The 16,468-nt window shown below is 35.4% G+C and overlaps 1 protein-coding gene across 2 annotated transcripts in view; it reads right to left on the bottom strand.

Moving 5' to 3' along the window:
* Window positions 1-2,769: 2,769 nt before the first annotated feature.
* LOC110442702 (cullin-5-like) overlaps window positions 2,770-16,468 on the bottom strand; it is a 42,791-nt gene continuing 29,092 nt past the window's right edge. For both annotated transcript variants that reach the window (XM_021486425.1, XM_021486434.1), the window contains exons 9-18: window positions 16,130-16,237; window positions 14,399-14,463; window positions 13,628-13,760; window positions 10,703-10,834; window positions 9,269-9,392; window positions 8,837-9,009; window positions 8,354-8,515; window positions 7,908-8,026; window positions 6,788-6,911; window positions 2,770-6,225 (exon numbers count right to left, since the gene is read on the bottom strand). In XM_021486425.1, coding sequence (XP_021342100.1) covers window positions 6,031-6,225; window positions 6,788-6,911; window positions 7,908-8,026; window positions 8,354-8,515; window positions 8,837-9,009; window positions 9,269-9,392; window positions 10,703-10,834; window positions 13,628-13,760; window positions 14,399-14,463; window positions 16,130-16,237 — 1,335 coding nt within the window. In that variant the 3' untranslated portion in view covers window positions 2,770-6,030. The remainder of the gene's footprint in view (window positions 6,226-6,787; window positions 6,912-7,907; window positions 8,027-8,353; window positions 8,516-8,836; window positions 9,010-9,268; window positions 9,393-10,702; window positions 10,835-13,627; window positions 13,761-14,398; window positions 14,464-16,129; window positions 16,238-16,468) is intronic.

Raw genomic sequence — 16,468 nt, 5'->3', positions numbered from 1 at the left:
TATCACTATATGTAGTGCAGGAATCTATCTCGTTTACGTGTACGTTTTCATTCGTCCTCAAATGTCACTGATAGAACGATTGTCGTAATCGTATGTTAACATGGATCTTGCTATCTAAAGAAGTTCTTTTCGACTGATGACCAATTATTTGTTAATTTTGAAAGTTAGCACCCATTATGACATCTTATTGATGACAAAACATGTTTATAAAAAGCTCAAAACATTTCAGTTTTCCACAGATTTATTTCAGAAATGGAAGAGTTGAAAATTTGAGATGAGTTCATCAGGATGATGACTCTTATTTTACATGTATAACAATGAGTTTTTCTAAAACATCCTCCCTCACCTTAGTGCTTAACACGACACCTGTAAAAGTACAAGTGAATTATAATTAACCCAGATTGAAATGTCAGTACTTTGTAAAGCAAAAATATCAATAGATAACTTAGATCGCTTCCCTTGCAGAGGGTTATCATTCAAGGAATCTTAGGTCTCTCTTTGTTGTTTCTTAAGATGTCAAATTATAAACGCTCTTGTTGGAATTGGAGAACAAAAGGGGGTGATAACTGCCGTGTGCCTGATCTATAGCACTATTTAGCTGTAACATCAGTTATATAGAATGAAGACTTAAAGAACTTTAAATAGGATTGCTTGTGACATTTCACAACAACCACGAAAGTACAAATAGTTAGTTTACATATGTAATTTGTTAAAAAGATTCAAAGATTGATTTAAAATATATTATAGTTTATGTAAAATTTCAATTTTCGAAAGGAATTGGGTTTGAAAACCTTTATAAATCAAGTATGTATATTAATCAAAGGATATTTTTAAATATTTTTTTTATTATCATTTGTGAATTTAGTTGTTCTTGTGCCTGTGACATGAAGCATGATATTTGTACATTACATCTCTATTAATGCCCCATATAGTGTGGGACTCGGGTACAATAAATAATCTCTCCCTCACACACACACACCTTTCAAACATTTCTTGCAACACATTAATACAAAACATACTTGAGGTTCTCCATATTAACCACCTGTGGCAATATTCTCCATCTCACCACTATTTATAGTCAATGTCAACAATCCACTTAATTACATTGTCAGCGTCTTTGATAACCAAGGGTTACAACCCAGTACTTTCCTCTCCAGGAAACATAAATTGAAATCCTCATTTAGAGAAGTTATACTTTGATAACAAAGAAACATGTGAATATAATTGATTGTGAAATCCACATTACTTATACAAGAAACAATAGTACTTAACTTTCAAGTTACCACATACAGCCGGACTTCAAACTTACAGGTGATAAAATGCCTACATACTATTAACTGAATTTTACAAGTTCCTTCTATCTTTGATATTGCAGCCGTGTTTAGCAAGTTTGAATGACATTAAAAAACCATACAGTTGAAGTGTTAAATAATTGAACCGGTTTCTGTCGGTGACTTGCTGTTTTTAAAATTGCAAACAAATATTACATTACATGGGTACATAATGTATCGTGAAATCTGTCTAATGTGTAACCATACAATATGGTACTTACACAACATTAGTTGTATGTATCCCTACTAATTCTGATCATCAGATGTAAGCCAATTGAAGTTTCAGCTTGCTCAGTATAGAGTATGGATATCAGACTTTATTACTGAAACATGCCTTGATAGCCCAAATGCTTCAGTAAAGTTCTCAACTTCTGACTTTAAAACCTTAACATTCTTTGATACACTGTAAACTTATTATGTATGCGAGTTGGTGAGCAAAGGCTTAATACATGGTTTCTATAAATGGTACACCCATTCATATATATAAACATCCTATCACACTAGTCACTGGTGCCTGAATTGATAGCTGACCTGTCCCCACTAAATAATTCTCAGGGCTACCTCTTGCAGTAATGAGAAGAGATTATATTGCAGTACAAGAAGCAGCCTACCTCAAGTTGAAGAACTATTTAAGGGGATATGGCCTAAAGGTTTACACACCTGAAGTTATAGTATGTTAACCACAGCATGATGCTAGTCCATCACAACACGTTCACCAAGTATTACAATATCATTCTAACCTCATCTTAACAGCTACTCACAGACTTTACCATGTGTTCAGTATACATCAATGTCCTCATAAAAACAGGCTAAATCTGATACTAACAATCCTAGAGGTCCATCTATATAACCAGGGTAGAAAAAGATTACTGACAGCTATGCCATCACTAACATTTAACACATGTCGTCATAAAAACTATTAAATAAGGACATGAACACATTCTACATTAACGTATAACCTGTTAGGCTTTTGTAAATCTGTCTATGAACAAAGAACTGTACAATTTTACAATAACATTAATTTAAACCAGTAGTAGAATGCATGATTTACTATGTATATAAACAAAATTCACACCTTATCTTACTAAAAAAAAGTATTTACATTCATACAAACATCATTATAACAATGTCTGTTTCAGTTAAACACACTCGGGATCTTTGTGAACAGTACACATGAGTATCCTCATGCTTGCCTCTACAGCAGGTTTTATACTTTCAGTATTTTTCATCTTTACATACCTATAATTTAAAAAATCTGATAAATAATAATTAAAACAAGAGGCCCAAGGGCCTTAGCGGTCATAGTAATATCATAGGTACTGGTAGCTTTATTTTATTATTTAAATGTGATGTGGAAATCAGCATGTAAACTAAGTGAAATACAATACTTGTCATGTCATCAAAGGATAAGAATTTTAAAATATTGGTTAATGTTCCCTTTGGGGCCCCGCCCTAGCCCCTGGGGATGGGGCAGGAATTCTATACAAACTATAGTAAACTTTACCCCCTCCCACAGGGAGAAGGGATGGCTCGTGGGTCCTGAAATTTACCATTTAAATAATTCCCCTGTGATCTTTAGGGGCAAAGCTCAGGTGACCTAAAAAAAGACTAATTAATGTATGCTACATTTCACTAGTGATAAGACCTTATTCCTAGCACATATCACTTTTTCAAACAAATATAGGTCCATAATTGAGGTACCTATCCAGGTTGTACTTGTTATATAGCCATCAGTCCAGGAGTAGGCCCAGTACCAAATAAATAAAATATGGTAATATGACCTGTTCATTGCAAAATTTGTAAAATCTTTGTGTCTATGCATCATAGAAATCAAAAAAGATTTCAGTATAACGCAAAAAATCTATTATCAGTTTGTGTACTAAATAATAATCAGTTTGTGTACCATAAAGTTCTTTATTGCTGATTCTTGGACACTGCAAGAGGTAATGGTCCCAAGTGTGTTTAATTGAAGATTCTTGTTTCCAAATTCAAAAGCACTGAAAGCCCTTGGATTGTATCTTTACATAGAAAGTTATCTCATATGTAAATATATTATTGAGTCAAGTACCATGTATGCTTTTCACAGATCAAAACTTATTTTAATATTAGAGGGATATCAAACAAAATGGGGCTGTTTTGTTAAAATACACGAATAACCAATTATTTAAATTTGGTGGAGATCATTTGGAAATATCTGTCAATTGGAACTCTTTGATCCAAAAGAAAGTCAATGGATGAATAAAAAAATTAGAAGTGCTACTTTAAGTTTTGTTTGCGAAGGTTTTGTGTGTCCGTCAACTTACCTAGTCTTTAGTAATACATTTTTTGCAGATAATGTTTCCAAGTTACATTTTTTTTTTTTTAAAAAGAGGCTTAACCATACATCCTTTTGGATCACCATACAGGAATGTTTTTTGAAACAAGAAAATATCATTAATGTTGCATACGACTTACAAATATATAATCTCAAGAATAATGAATGACTCTACATTTTCTTAACTTACAACAAGTAAGCAAATTTAGAATTCCCCCAATTTTGGAATAAGAAAGTATCGCTATTAAATAATTGACATATGTTATATTTGAAGATATAAAACATTCCTCCCAATTGGCCAATATAACACCAGACTTGTCATACTAAAGGAGATAATCTTTTCTTTAAGTTTAAGTGAGGTTAAATTACACTTTGGTTTGTAATGGTTATACATGTATCATACTGGCTATATTGGGCACCCCAAGCTTTTAAAACAAATGATAGAAAAGGGGGTTGTTGAACTGATTTTTTGAATGTTATTTGTGAAAAACACTTTCTTCCAAGCATTCCAGACATCATCCTTTTTACCCGAGACCAATCAAACAGCTATCTTCGTGCCTTCAATTTTGCCATGACCTATTCCAGGGGTGTAGAGAGTGAAAGTGAGCATAACCCCTATGTGTGGATATCGAGGATGTCCAGACATGCTGGTTATGTGTTTGATTGTTTTAAAGAAGAAAATGGGGAAAAAATATGAAGGCAATAACTTCAGTAAAGAGACAAACAAATCTTATAACTATTTATGTCCCTAAATGGTAGAAGGGGTGGTTAGTAAGTTTTTCCTCCAAAAAGGTATTAGAATAGTTAGAAGGGGTGTGTATAGGAGGAGGGTCTTATCATAAGACAGTGAATAAGGTAGTTATCCTAGTGTTGTCCCATATCATTCCAACTTTACATGTATAACATTATACAAAACAGAAATAATTAGGGCTATTCCAGTAAAAACTACCCAACCCAGGACTCCCAAACAGATCACATCTGATTTAGTTTCCTGCCTATTATTTCTATGGTAAGTATTAATCGATTCTATGGGTGTACTCGAAGACAAAACCAGGAGTCCAGGGATGGGATATATTTTCAATGGATATTTTACTAGAATAGTCCCTGTATAATTGGTTAAAATACTGACATAAAATCATTAAAACCAAAACTTTGATATAGAGGTGCTGAGACTATGCTAGGATAGGATTATCCCGACTCCTGATACAGAACATCACGGTTAACAGGACAGATCGACAACACAAACCAATATTTCAGTAATCCTATCAAGCCTAACTTGTTCCTGACCTTCATTTTACTTTGATACATGTATGTATTAGTTTACATACAACATTTTTGTTTGAAGATAAGTAGGTAAGCTGGCAACCATGAAACCATCGAATTTCTTTGAACCTCTAGACTACTATAAGTGACGCATGTTCTACGAAATAAAAGTTATGAAATATTGCAGAAAATTTAATGATTTCATACTGACATTTGTTATAATGGCACAGGCAATTTAGGTGTAGGATCTGTAAGTACCTGCTAGGCTATTTGAAATTTATGTCACTGTGTCTGGTATACCGACAGACTCCGGACTACAGAGGAGTAGGACAATCGTCATAACTCTACATATGTACAAAAAGGAACATCATTATGGTTACCAAGAGTCATGCAATGTCCCATGGTGATGGATAGGTGGCGCCACAATCTTGTCCGTAAGTGACGGGAGTAGAGCTACATATTGTATCTAGGCGACACAACGACGAGACAATATCACATGCCTGGAACGGGGTGTCCCATTACTTCCTGCAGTAAGATAGTCTTCCACTTGATCTCTGTCAGGATGACAGTCTGCTACAAATCTGAGGTGGTACAAACTTGAGGTAAAGGCTCTACTCTTCCAAGGTCAGCCAATTACTGTGTCCAGTAAGTCAGGCAAATATTGCCAGATTCTGCTTATTTAAAGTGGAAACAAGTTATGACTTTTCCTCATTTCAATTAACTGAAAGGGAAGGAGCTTCGGATAGCTATCCAACTTTTCTTTTGAAGATTGGGTGCATATCAATAGTCCATAGTGCAACAGCTAATGAGACATGATTCCAGCAGCTCTGTATTCCATTCGGGTGTCAGCTGTTATCAAACAGCTTAATTCTAACACCAAAGTCATGTCCTCAACATTCCTGCAACAAAAGTCAGCTGTTGACTAAAAGCATATATGGCCACCTTTAATTGCCATAGTGCCATGCTCTGACAAGCCTGGACTGTTGTTTAACACAGCATACCATGCTATTTCAACATCACAGCATAGTTCAACCACAGGTTAATATTCAGGGGCTGTTGGTCAAGTCATGGCTTTGGCGTAGAAAGAGCGAAATGTTATGTGATAGAACTACACAGGGACATCTATGCCATATAGATAAACATGTTTATATTGTCCTCGTCTCTACGCATGTACTTGTGTTCTATCAACCATTCTATCTGCTCCTTGATGAGCTTTTTGGAGGGTAGGAACATGTTCCGTAGTATCTCCACCAATTCTGTCTGTAAGGCTGCATTTGTGATGTGCTTCCTCATCTTCATGATCTTCACAATGGCCTCCTATAAACACAGAAAAGTTTCATCATTAACGTTAAGAACAGTCATTCTCTTTGTTATACCAAGCTTGTGACCTTACAGATAAGTCACCAGTGATTTCTGGCATTTTTTTATCATTATCACAATTTTCTTGTTTATGCATTGAAAATTACAAAATAAGAAACATACAGCATGATGTATGAAATAATTTAACTGATACACTTCAAAATTTCTTCTCTATGGGTTGTAATTTTCTATTTATCTTTTATTTCATATATATATAAAATCATGATAATATTTCCCAGCCTTACTAGGAAAATTGTTGATAACCAGTAGGAAACTATATTAAAAATACTACCTCATAAGATCAATTTAATTTGTTCAAATATTCAGTAAAATTTTCACCTGTAATGAGGGCTGAATGACAAAAACACAAGTGAGAACTCCAACGTGTATATAAATATCATAAGCTGGAGATTGATATGGGCTTTGACTTTACCCATCAAGGAGATTCAATGCAGCAGCTGGAGGGATGAAAAAAAGCCAGGAGGGGACTGGGGTTTACCGTTATAATATAAATTCTCACCTGTACTCTGAGGATTCGTAGCTGCATGATTCCTTCATTATCCTCCTCTTTTGTCTTCTCTGTAGACAGCTGCAGCCGACCAATCAAGTTGATCTTCCCTCGCTTTTGCACCTTCCCATTTTTGCTGTCAACAGAGAAAATATCATAATAAATCTTCAATCATCCCCCCCAAAAAATCTGTTGAAAGAATAGGTATAAATTTGTTTCATGTAACATTTAATTTGCATAAATTCTGCATAGTCCTTCAAACCTTATTCAGAACTGTGCATGAAACAAAATTACTCATTAACATGTATATAGCCAAATCTGTGGTAAAAATTCACTCATAAAACATTAGGGAAATATTTTTAATACTTATCTTACAAAAGCACTGTAATACATATTTGTAATAAAAGTGCATTAAGATAATAAAGATCATGTTCTAATATCACCAGTAGCCTGTTGTGCTAAGGAACATGGTTTAGCTAGACAAACACTAACATTGACACAGCCCATTTAGAAAAAATGTCACAGTTCATCACTTTTTGTCTTCCTTAAACTTGTTAGACCTAACTGCTTGATAATCAGCTGAGCTAGTTCCCATATCTAGGCTATAAACACATGTGTCATGAGAAACACATGACACATTAATCAAATTACATGTATTCAATATTCAGGTGATTGTAAAATTGGCATGTCTTTGTTTAGAAAATACATTATTTAGCTAAATATCTATCATTATACCAAGTCTGATGATCCTACACCAAATAGTATAGGAGAACATTCCAGAAACTGGTACAATTAAAGCAGCAAGTAGCCATGGACAGAAGCAAATGTTAAATACTATATCATCAGAAATATTTTCCATTGATTCTCTCCCCTTATATTTTCTCCAAAAAGGAAACTTTCGAAGGCAAAAATATTAATGTGTTTGATGCAATAAATTTAAAATCATATTGAGTAAAATGATTGCTGATATTGAGAATTTTTTGATAAATATTTTCTCATATTTGTGAGAATGTAAGGCTTACTCTAAAAGTGGAAAATTTTGCATGTGGGAATTTTCGCATTAATTTACTCAACACGATAAATGGAAGCATTTTCAATTTTACAGTAATGGACAGATTGATGTTATCCATACATGAGTGAGAAATCCTGGTTGATCCAGAACTGTGTACTGTCATCAAAGTCTTTGGCAGATTTGGACTCAGGGCAGCACATCAGTAGCTGTCGCTTGATCTTAGGGAAGGCAGCCAGTGACTACAGCACAGTATCACATAAAACTTCACCAATGTATTGTGGTAGTATCAAATTGTTGTTTATTTAGAATTCTCAAACCACTTGGAAGCACTTTATTCTAAAAGTTAAGGGTTAAGCTCTATACATGTGTTCCAAAAGATTCAGTTGGCCTGTAGATACATTAAACAAATTAAGTCGATCTAGATTCTGTATATCCATAAAACTTATTTTTGAGAGATTGTAGTTTTGTTAAAAAAGGAACTATTTACTACATAAAATCAAGATTTATTTAAAATGTTCTTTTACAGAAAAAGGTAAAAAGACAATACATGTATAAGATTTACTCACCCATAGAGTTCTCCTGAGCTCAGTGTCAGGGAGCTCTGTGGCAAGCCGCAAGCTTTCATATGTCACTTTGTCTCTAGGTCTTTGGTTCCACACAAATAACACAGCCATTTGGAAAGTTGTGACCTCTATGTCAAACCGTCCTATATCATTTGCAAATGTTATCTGTAACAGAGTCATCATAATGGTCATTATTATATCCATATAGAATTGTTAAGGAGCTTCCCCAACTGAGATTTATGAAACAAAGCTTTAATTTCTAATAACTTTCAGTAAGCTAAAATCAAAACATCAAGACAAGCTCAAAATTTAAATTTCAGGATGAGTTTCATATACAAGTTTGATCTGTATGAAATGCAAACAATGCAAAATCTGTCATCACATCAACAAGAATTGATGCAAAGAGGACAGTGGTTCGATTAGCCATTATTTATATGCACCAATCAAAGTGTACCCCACTACATGTAGAACACCTCATGAACTCACAATGCCGTTGGACATGAGGTGATGCCACTGTAGTTTGCGACCACTGTGTTTCTGCCTGTAGAACTCCTCCACCTGTGGTATGTAATCCTCGAGTTCCATGGGAAGAGATACCGTCACTCGGTCACTCGTCCGCGCCCAGGCTCCAGCATTCAGAATCTTGATGTTTATAGAGTCTGGAAAAGGTTGTTTTATAACACTTTATTTTTCATTTTATCAACAATTTATTGCTAGCCCTTCAATACTTTATTAGAAAAGAGTTCCCTTTATACTCTTCAGTTTATAAGATCTCATCACATATCCAGTAGGAGGAATATTGGGTGATAATTTAAGATATAAACTACATTATCCTCATGACAATTACAGGATAACAATTCAATCTTTACGGAAAGTCTGTATACAACATTAAAGTTACAAGACAAAAGATGCGTGTACCTGCGATACCCTCATTGTTGTTCCTGTGAGCATCCTTGAACTCTTGGTTGAGGTCATCACTGACCTTGATGTCTTGGAACATCCTTGCCAATTTGTTGACATAATCAGCTGGCATACCGACTTCCTACAAACAATTCAAAACTAATAATCAGCTGGAGTACTTACTTCCTACGAATAATACAAAACTAACAAGAGGCCCAATGGGCCTGCATCGCTCACCTGGAATTAATTTCACACTTGTAATCTTAAAAGTGGACTAAATTACAGCAACAGGCAGAATATCAGTGTTTGATTCATAAGAACCTATCAAAAGACTTAAACATATGACGCCTGTGACCTTGAATGTCGAACAAGGTTATTAGATTGAAAGTGGGTCAAGAACATTCATTTGAGCAAACTTGGTAGCCCTTCATCCCAGCGTGCTACAGGCCCAATATCAGTCCCCTGGGCCTTTTTGTTATTGAGAAGAAGTCGTTTGAAGATTTAAAGACATTGACCCCTGTGGCCTTGAAAGTGGGTCAATGTCATTCATCCCAGCATGCTATAGGCCCAATATCAGTACCCTGGGCCTTTTGGTTATTGAGAAGTCGTTTGAAAATTTAAAGACATTGACCCCTGTGACCTTGAAAGTGGGTCAAGGTCATTCATTTGGACAAACTTGGCATTCCTTCATCTCAGCATGCTACAGGCCCAATATCAGTACCCTGGGCCTTTTTGTTATTGAGAAGAAGTCGTTTGAAGATTTTAAGACATCTGACCCCAGTGACCTTGAAAGTGGGTCAATGTCATTCATCCCAGCATGCTATAGGCCCAATATCAGTACCCTGGGCCTTTTGGTTATTGAGTAGAAGTAGTTTGAAGATTTTAAGACATTTGACCCCTGTGACCTTGAAAGATGGTCAAGGTCATTCATTTGAACACACTTGGAAGGCCTTCATCCCAGCATGCTACATGCCAAATATCATCAGCCTGGGTCCTTGGTTATTGAGAAGAAGTTGTTTAAAGTAAAAAGTCAACGCCGGACGGACGCCGGACCATGCTGGCATCCTTTGTGCCAGATGATGAGCTAAAAATCAGCTGGAGTACAAACTTCCTACGAATAATACAAAACTAATAATCAGCTGGCATATCTACCTTTCACAAATATACAATATTATCTGATTTGTTGTGGTTGTTCCCATCTAGAAGAGATACTTTTACACCCCATAGTCAGATGTTTTAGGGCTTTTCTAGGTTGTGCACAGAAGGGAAGAAGTTAACTTGGTTAGAAAAATACAGATGGAAAATTTCCTCCAATATTTTTGATATTTGTACAGCTCTATTGTTAAGTGTTTTTGAGATCAATTTTCCTACAATTTTTGCCACATTTCTGCATTTTGTTTTTTTAATTCGGAAGTATAAACATAAAATAATAATTTTATATAGTGACCATACCCTTAGCCATTCCACCATGTTCTCTTCCTTCTCATTGTCAGCGGATGTATCAAGGATGAGTCTTCTCGTCAGGTGGGCCTTGTGATACCTCATGAACACATCCTTGTTTTGTACGTACTTCAGCACAAGTAACTGTGAGAGAGGGACACAATGGATATTTAACATAAATACTAGCAACTGTGAGAGTAGGACACAATGGATATTTAACATAAATACTTGTAACTGTTAGAGTAGGACACAATGGATATTTAACATAAATAAAAGTAACTGTGAGAGTAGGACACAATGGAAATTTAACATAAATACTAGTAACTGTGATAGAGGGACACAATGGATATTTAACATAAATAAAAGTAACTGTGAGAGTAGGACACAATGGATATTCAACATAAATACAAGTAACTGTGAGAGAAGGACACAATGGAGATTTAACATAAATACAAGTAACTGTGAGAGTAGGACACAATGGATATTTAACATAAATACAAGTAACTGTGCGAGTAGGACACAGTAGAGACTTAACATAAATACAAGTAACTGTGAGAGTAGGACACAATGGATATTTAACATAAATACTAGTAACTGTTAGAGTAGGACACAATGGATATTTAATATAAATACTAGTAACTGTGAGAGTAGGACACAATGGATATTTAACATAAATACAAGTAACTGTGAGAGAAGGACACAATGGAGATTTAACATAAATACAAGTAACTGTGAGAGTAGGACACAATGGATATTTAACATAGATACTAGTAACTGTGAGAGTAGGACACAATGGAGACTTAACATAAATACAAGTAACTGTGAGAGAAGGACACAATAGAGACTTAACATAAATACAAGTAACTTTTAGGACACAATGGATATTTAACATAAATACTAGTAACTGTTAGGACGCAATGGATATTTAACATAAATACAAGTAACTGTGCGAGTAGGACACAATAGCGACTTAACATAAATACTAGTAACTGTTAGGATACAATGGATATTTAACATAAATACAAGTAACTGAGAGAGAAGGACACAATGGAGATTTAACATAAATACTAGTAACTGTGAGAGAAGGACACAATAGAGACTTAACATAAATACTAGCAACTGTTAGGACACAATGGATATTTAACATAAATACAAGTAACTGTGAGAGTAGCACACAATAGAGACTTAACATAAATACTAGTAACTGTGAGAGTAGGAGACAATAGAGACTTAACATAAATACAAGTAACTGTTAGGACACAATGGATATTTAACATAAATACTGGTAACTGTGAGAGTAGGACACAATAGAGATTTAACATAAATACTAGTAACTGTTAGGACACAAAGGATATTTAACATAAATACAAGTAACTGTGAGAGAAGGACACAATGGAGATTTAACATAAATACTAGTAACTGTGAGAGAAGGACACAATAGAGACTTAACATAAATACAAGTAACTTTTAGGACACAATGGATATTTAACATAAATACTAGTACCCGTGAGAGTAGGACACAATAGAGACTTAACGTAAATACTAGTAACTGTTAGGACACAATGGATATTTAACATAAATACTGGTAACTGTGAGAGTAGGACACAATAGAGATTTAACATAAATACTAGTAACTGTTAGGACACAAAGGATATTTAACATAAATACAAGTAACTGTGCGAGTAGGACACAGTAGAGACTTAACATAAATACTAGTAACTGTTAGGATACAATGGATATTTAACATAAATACAAGTAACTGTGAGAGAAGGACACAATGGAGATTTAACATAAATACACGTCACTGTGAGAGTAGGACACAATGGATATTTAAAATAAATACAAGTAACTGTGAGAGTAGGACACACTAGAGACTTAACATAAATACTAGTAACTGTTAGGATACAATGGATATTTAACATAAATACAAGTAACTGAGAGAGAAGGACACAATGGAGATTTAACATAAATACACGTCACTGTGAGAGTAGGACACAATGGATATTTATCATAAATACAAGTAACTGTGAGAGTAGGACACAATAGATATTTAACATAAATACAAGTAACTGTGCGAGTAGGACACAATAGCGACTTAACATAAATACTAGTAACTGTTAGGATACAATGGATATTTAACATAAATACAAGTAACTGAGAGAGAAGGACACAATGGAGATTTAACATAAATACTAGTAACTGTGAGAGGAGGACACAATAGAGACTTAACATAAATACTAGTAACTGTGAGAGTAGGAGACAATAGAGACTTAACATAAATACAAGTAACTTTTAGGACACAATGGATATTTAACATAAATACTATTAACTGTGAGAGAAGGACACAATAGAGACTTAACATAAATACAAGTAACTGTGAGAGTAGGACATAATGGAGATTTAACATAAATACACGTAACTGTGAGAGTAGGACACAATAGAGACTTAACATAAATACAAGTAACTGTTAGGACACAATGGATATTTAACATAAATACAAGGAACTGTGAGAGAAGGACACAATGGAGATTTAACATAAATACAAGTAACTGTGCGAGTAGGACACAATAGCGACTTAACATAAATACTAGTAACTGTTAGGACTCAATGGATATTTAACATAAATACAAGTAACTGAGAGAGAAGGACACAATGGAGATTTAACATAAATACTAGTAACTGTGAGAGAAGGACACAATAGAGACTTAACATAAATACTAGCAACTGTTAGGACACAATGGATATTTAACATAAATACAAGGAACTGTGAGAGAAGGACACAATGGAGATTTAACATAAATACTAGTAACTGTGAGAGTAGGAGACAATAGAGACTTAACATAAATACAAGTAACTGTTAGGACACAATGGATATTTAACATAAATACTAGTAACTGATATTGAAATATATAATAAATGTATTTTTTCCAAACTTACCACATCTTTGAGCTTCTTTTCGACTTCTTCTGAGGTGAGTTTTTTGCTGAGAGGAGTTTTTCTAAGTAACATATCACAGTAGTTTGCTAGAAGTTCAGGACACTTGGACTCTGGTTGGGTCTTGGCACCAATACTGTTAATAAAGCCAATTACTTGATACATCATTATTACTAGAAACATACAGAATGTATGTAAAGATATCATGTAGAGTCAGTGATGTCATCAAATGTCAAAAACCAAAATAAATACTAAGCATTCAAATAGACTACTTATTGATGAGTTCATTGGTATAGACATTCAGACAAAATATCAAGATGAAGGGCAATAGCACATCACTATACTAAGAGGTACCCTCACAAACAAAACTTGGCAATTATACGTGACAGAATATATGGACAAATGCCCAGCATAGGGCCCCATTTCAGTATGTGACATTCTGCCATCCAAAGATCACATACAAAAGTTGGCAAATGTTTGTGACAGATTGTTTGAGATATTTCCCCACAAAATTATATATGAAGAGAAAGCGCATGACCAATAGTCCACTTCAGCAGTACCAGTGGGAGAGAAAGCGCATGACCAATAGTCCACTTCAGCAGTACCAGTGGGAGAGAAAGCGCATGACCAATAGTCCACTTCAGCAGTACCAGTGGGATACTACACACACAAAATTGAAATCAATCTAACTGAAAGATTTACTATTTCATTTAACTCCCATTTCTACCTATTCAACTTCTTACGTTCATGTAACTGAGTACACAACTAACTTACCCTTTGTTTTTCATTGGGATTTCTAGACGGAATACGGACGTGTCATTCACAACATTTTTGTAGGCCTGTAACGAAACATAAAATCATGAGAACTTTATACTGACATTTCTGCATGTCAATCCAGGGTAAAAATTGTTTAAAACTTATTGAAACACACATTTGAATGAATTGTCAAACTTCAGTATATGACTTTATTGCATGCCATTATCAGGGCTATTCCAAAAATAAATATATACCATACTTGAGAGCTGGGAGACACCTTTTCATGACCTTTACCACCAACAACTACAGTTTTCCCAAGCCCACCAAAAAATCTGAACATGTTTTAGATCCCACCAGCCATATGTTATCAATCCTAACTGGTACTTAGCTCCCCATGTATATTCATATCTGAAATAGCTACATGTGTCAGCTAGAATTGGTTACTGTATTCAGCTCTGGTTTCACACATTGTTATTTTCACTTTTTTATCACCTAATGCAGAATTTGTGACTTCATTGCTGTTATTTGTTGTGTATGAAGTATTACTTCACTAGAAATGTTCACTGGTCTACTGAACTCCGTGGTACATCATTAGATGAAAAGAGCTAATATGGCACAAAGACAAACCAGACAACGGTTAAATGACGGTGAAATGAATAGGGGCATCGGAATGCTGCAAGCTAGCATGTCTCAATGTCAGGTTGCAGCAGACCTTTGGGTGTCTCAAGGTGTGGTGTCAAGAATATTGAATCGTTTCAAAACTAACGGAAACTCTTCCAGACGTCATGCTGGAGGTCGTTCTAGGGCTACAACGCAGTGCCAAGGCGTTTTTTTGCTCATACAGGCATGGCATCACAGGTTCCAGACTGCCACAGCTTTACAAAATGACCTCCTAAATGCTTCTGGTACCCAGGTAGCCGCTCAGACAGTTAGGAACTGTCTTCATGATGCTGGTTTAAGGTCACGTAGACCAGCAATACGAGTTCCATTAACATGTTAGGGACCGATTAGAATCGGCCCAAGCTCACAGCACTTGGACTCTTCAGGAATGGAAGCCGGTTCTTTTTACTGACGAGTCCAGATTCTGTCTCGACTTTACCGATATGGCGAAGGTTCAGTGATGGTGTGGGGAGGCATAAGCCTAGGTCGGAAAACTGACCTCCATGTCTTCCATAATGGTAGTGTTACGGCCCTGATTTATTGCCATGAAATCCTTGATGCCTATGTCAGATCCTAAGCTGGCGCTTTTGGCCCTGATTTCATCCTTATGGACGACAATGCTAGGCCACATAGAGCAAGGGTTACGGTGCAGTATCTACAGCAAGAGACTATTCAACGAATGGATTGGCCAGTCCGCTCGCCGAAACTAAATCCCATCGAGCATGTGTGGGACATGCTGCAGACAGCTCTGTCTGCCAGAAATGTTCAGCCAAGAACACTCCAGGAGCTCGGAAAAGCTTTGGTAGCTGAGTGTAACGCTATCCCACAAAACCAGATATGCGATCTCATTTTTTAGTGAATACCTCGTTGTTACCAATTTTAAGGGTAACCCTTTTCCTGTGGCTCATTTTCTGACTGTTATTACGATTTTTGGAATTTTTGCATGCTGATGAATTAAAAGAACAATCAATTTTTTAAAAATGATCTCAGTATAAACCAAATAAAATATTTATTTTCACATATGCCCAAAAATAAAAGTGATCCTTAGCAAAATGTGAGGGGCACTACTGCCAGCTGGGTGTAGCTTACCTTGTCTCTAGAAGTGAGGAACCTGGGGTCATCACTGAAGGCCTCCCTCACTAGAGCACTGAATCTGTTAAACAGTTCTAGGAGCTGCTCCACATACTTCTCCGAGTCCTTTATGTAAGTAAGGATGATAATTAATAGGATAAGTCACAACTCTTAATTACCCTAGTAACATGTACAACATCTATAGGTTTCACTGTGATTATCATTTATCAGAAATTTTCTTAAAATGTACAAGTCAAAACAATTATTAAAACAACATGTTGGTTCCAGTAGGACCTTTTTTTTTACCTTCGTATCTAAAGTCAAATTATATCTTTTCAAAATTATCCTATGTATATC

Source organism: Mizuhopecten yessoensis, unplaced genomic scaffold (genome assembly GCF_002113885.1).
Source record: "Mizuhopecten yessoensis strain PY_sf001 unplaced genomic scaffold, ASM211388v2 scaffold1923, whole genome shotgun sequence".
Lineage (NCBI taxonomy): Eukaryota > Metazoa > Mollusca > Bivalvia > Pectinida > Pectinidae > Mizuhopecten > Mizuhopecten yessoensis.
This window is presented reverse-complemented; position numbering and strand designations above follow the sequence as displayed.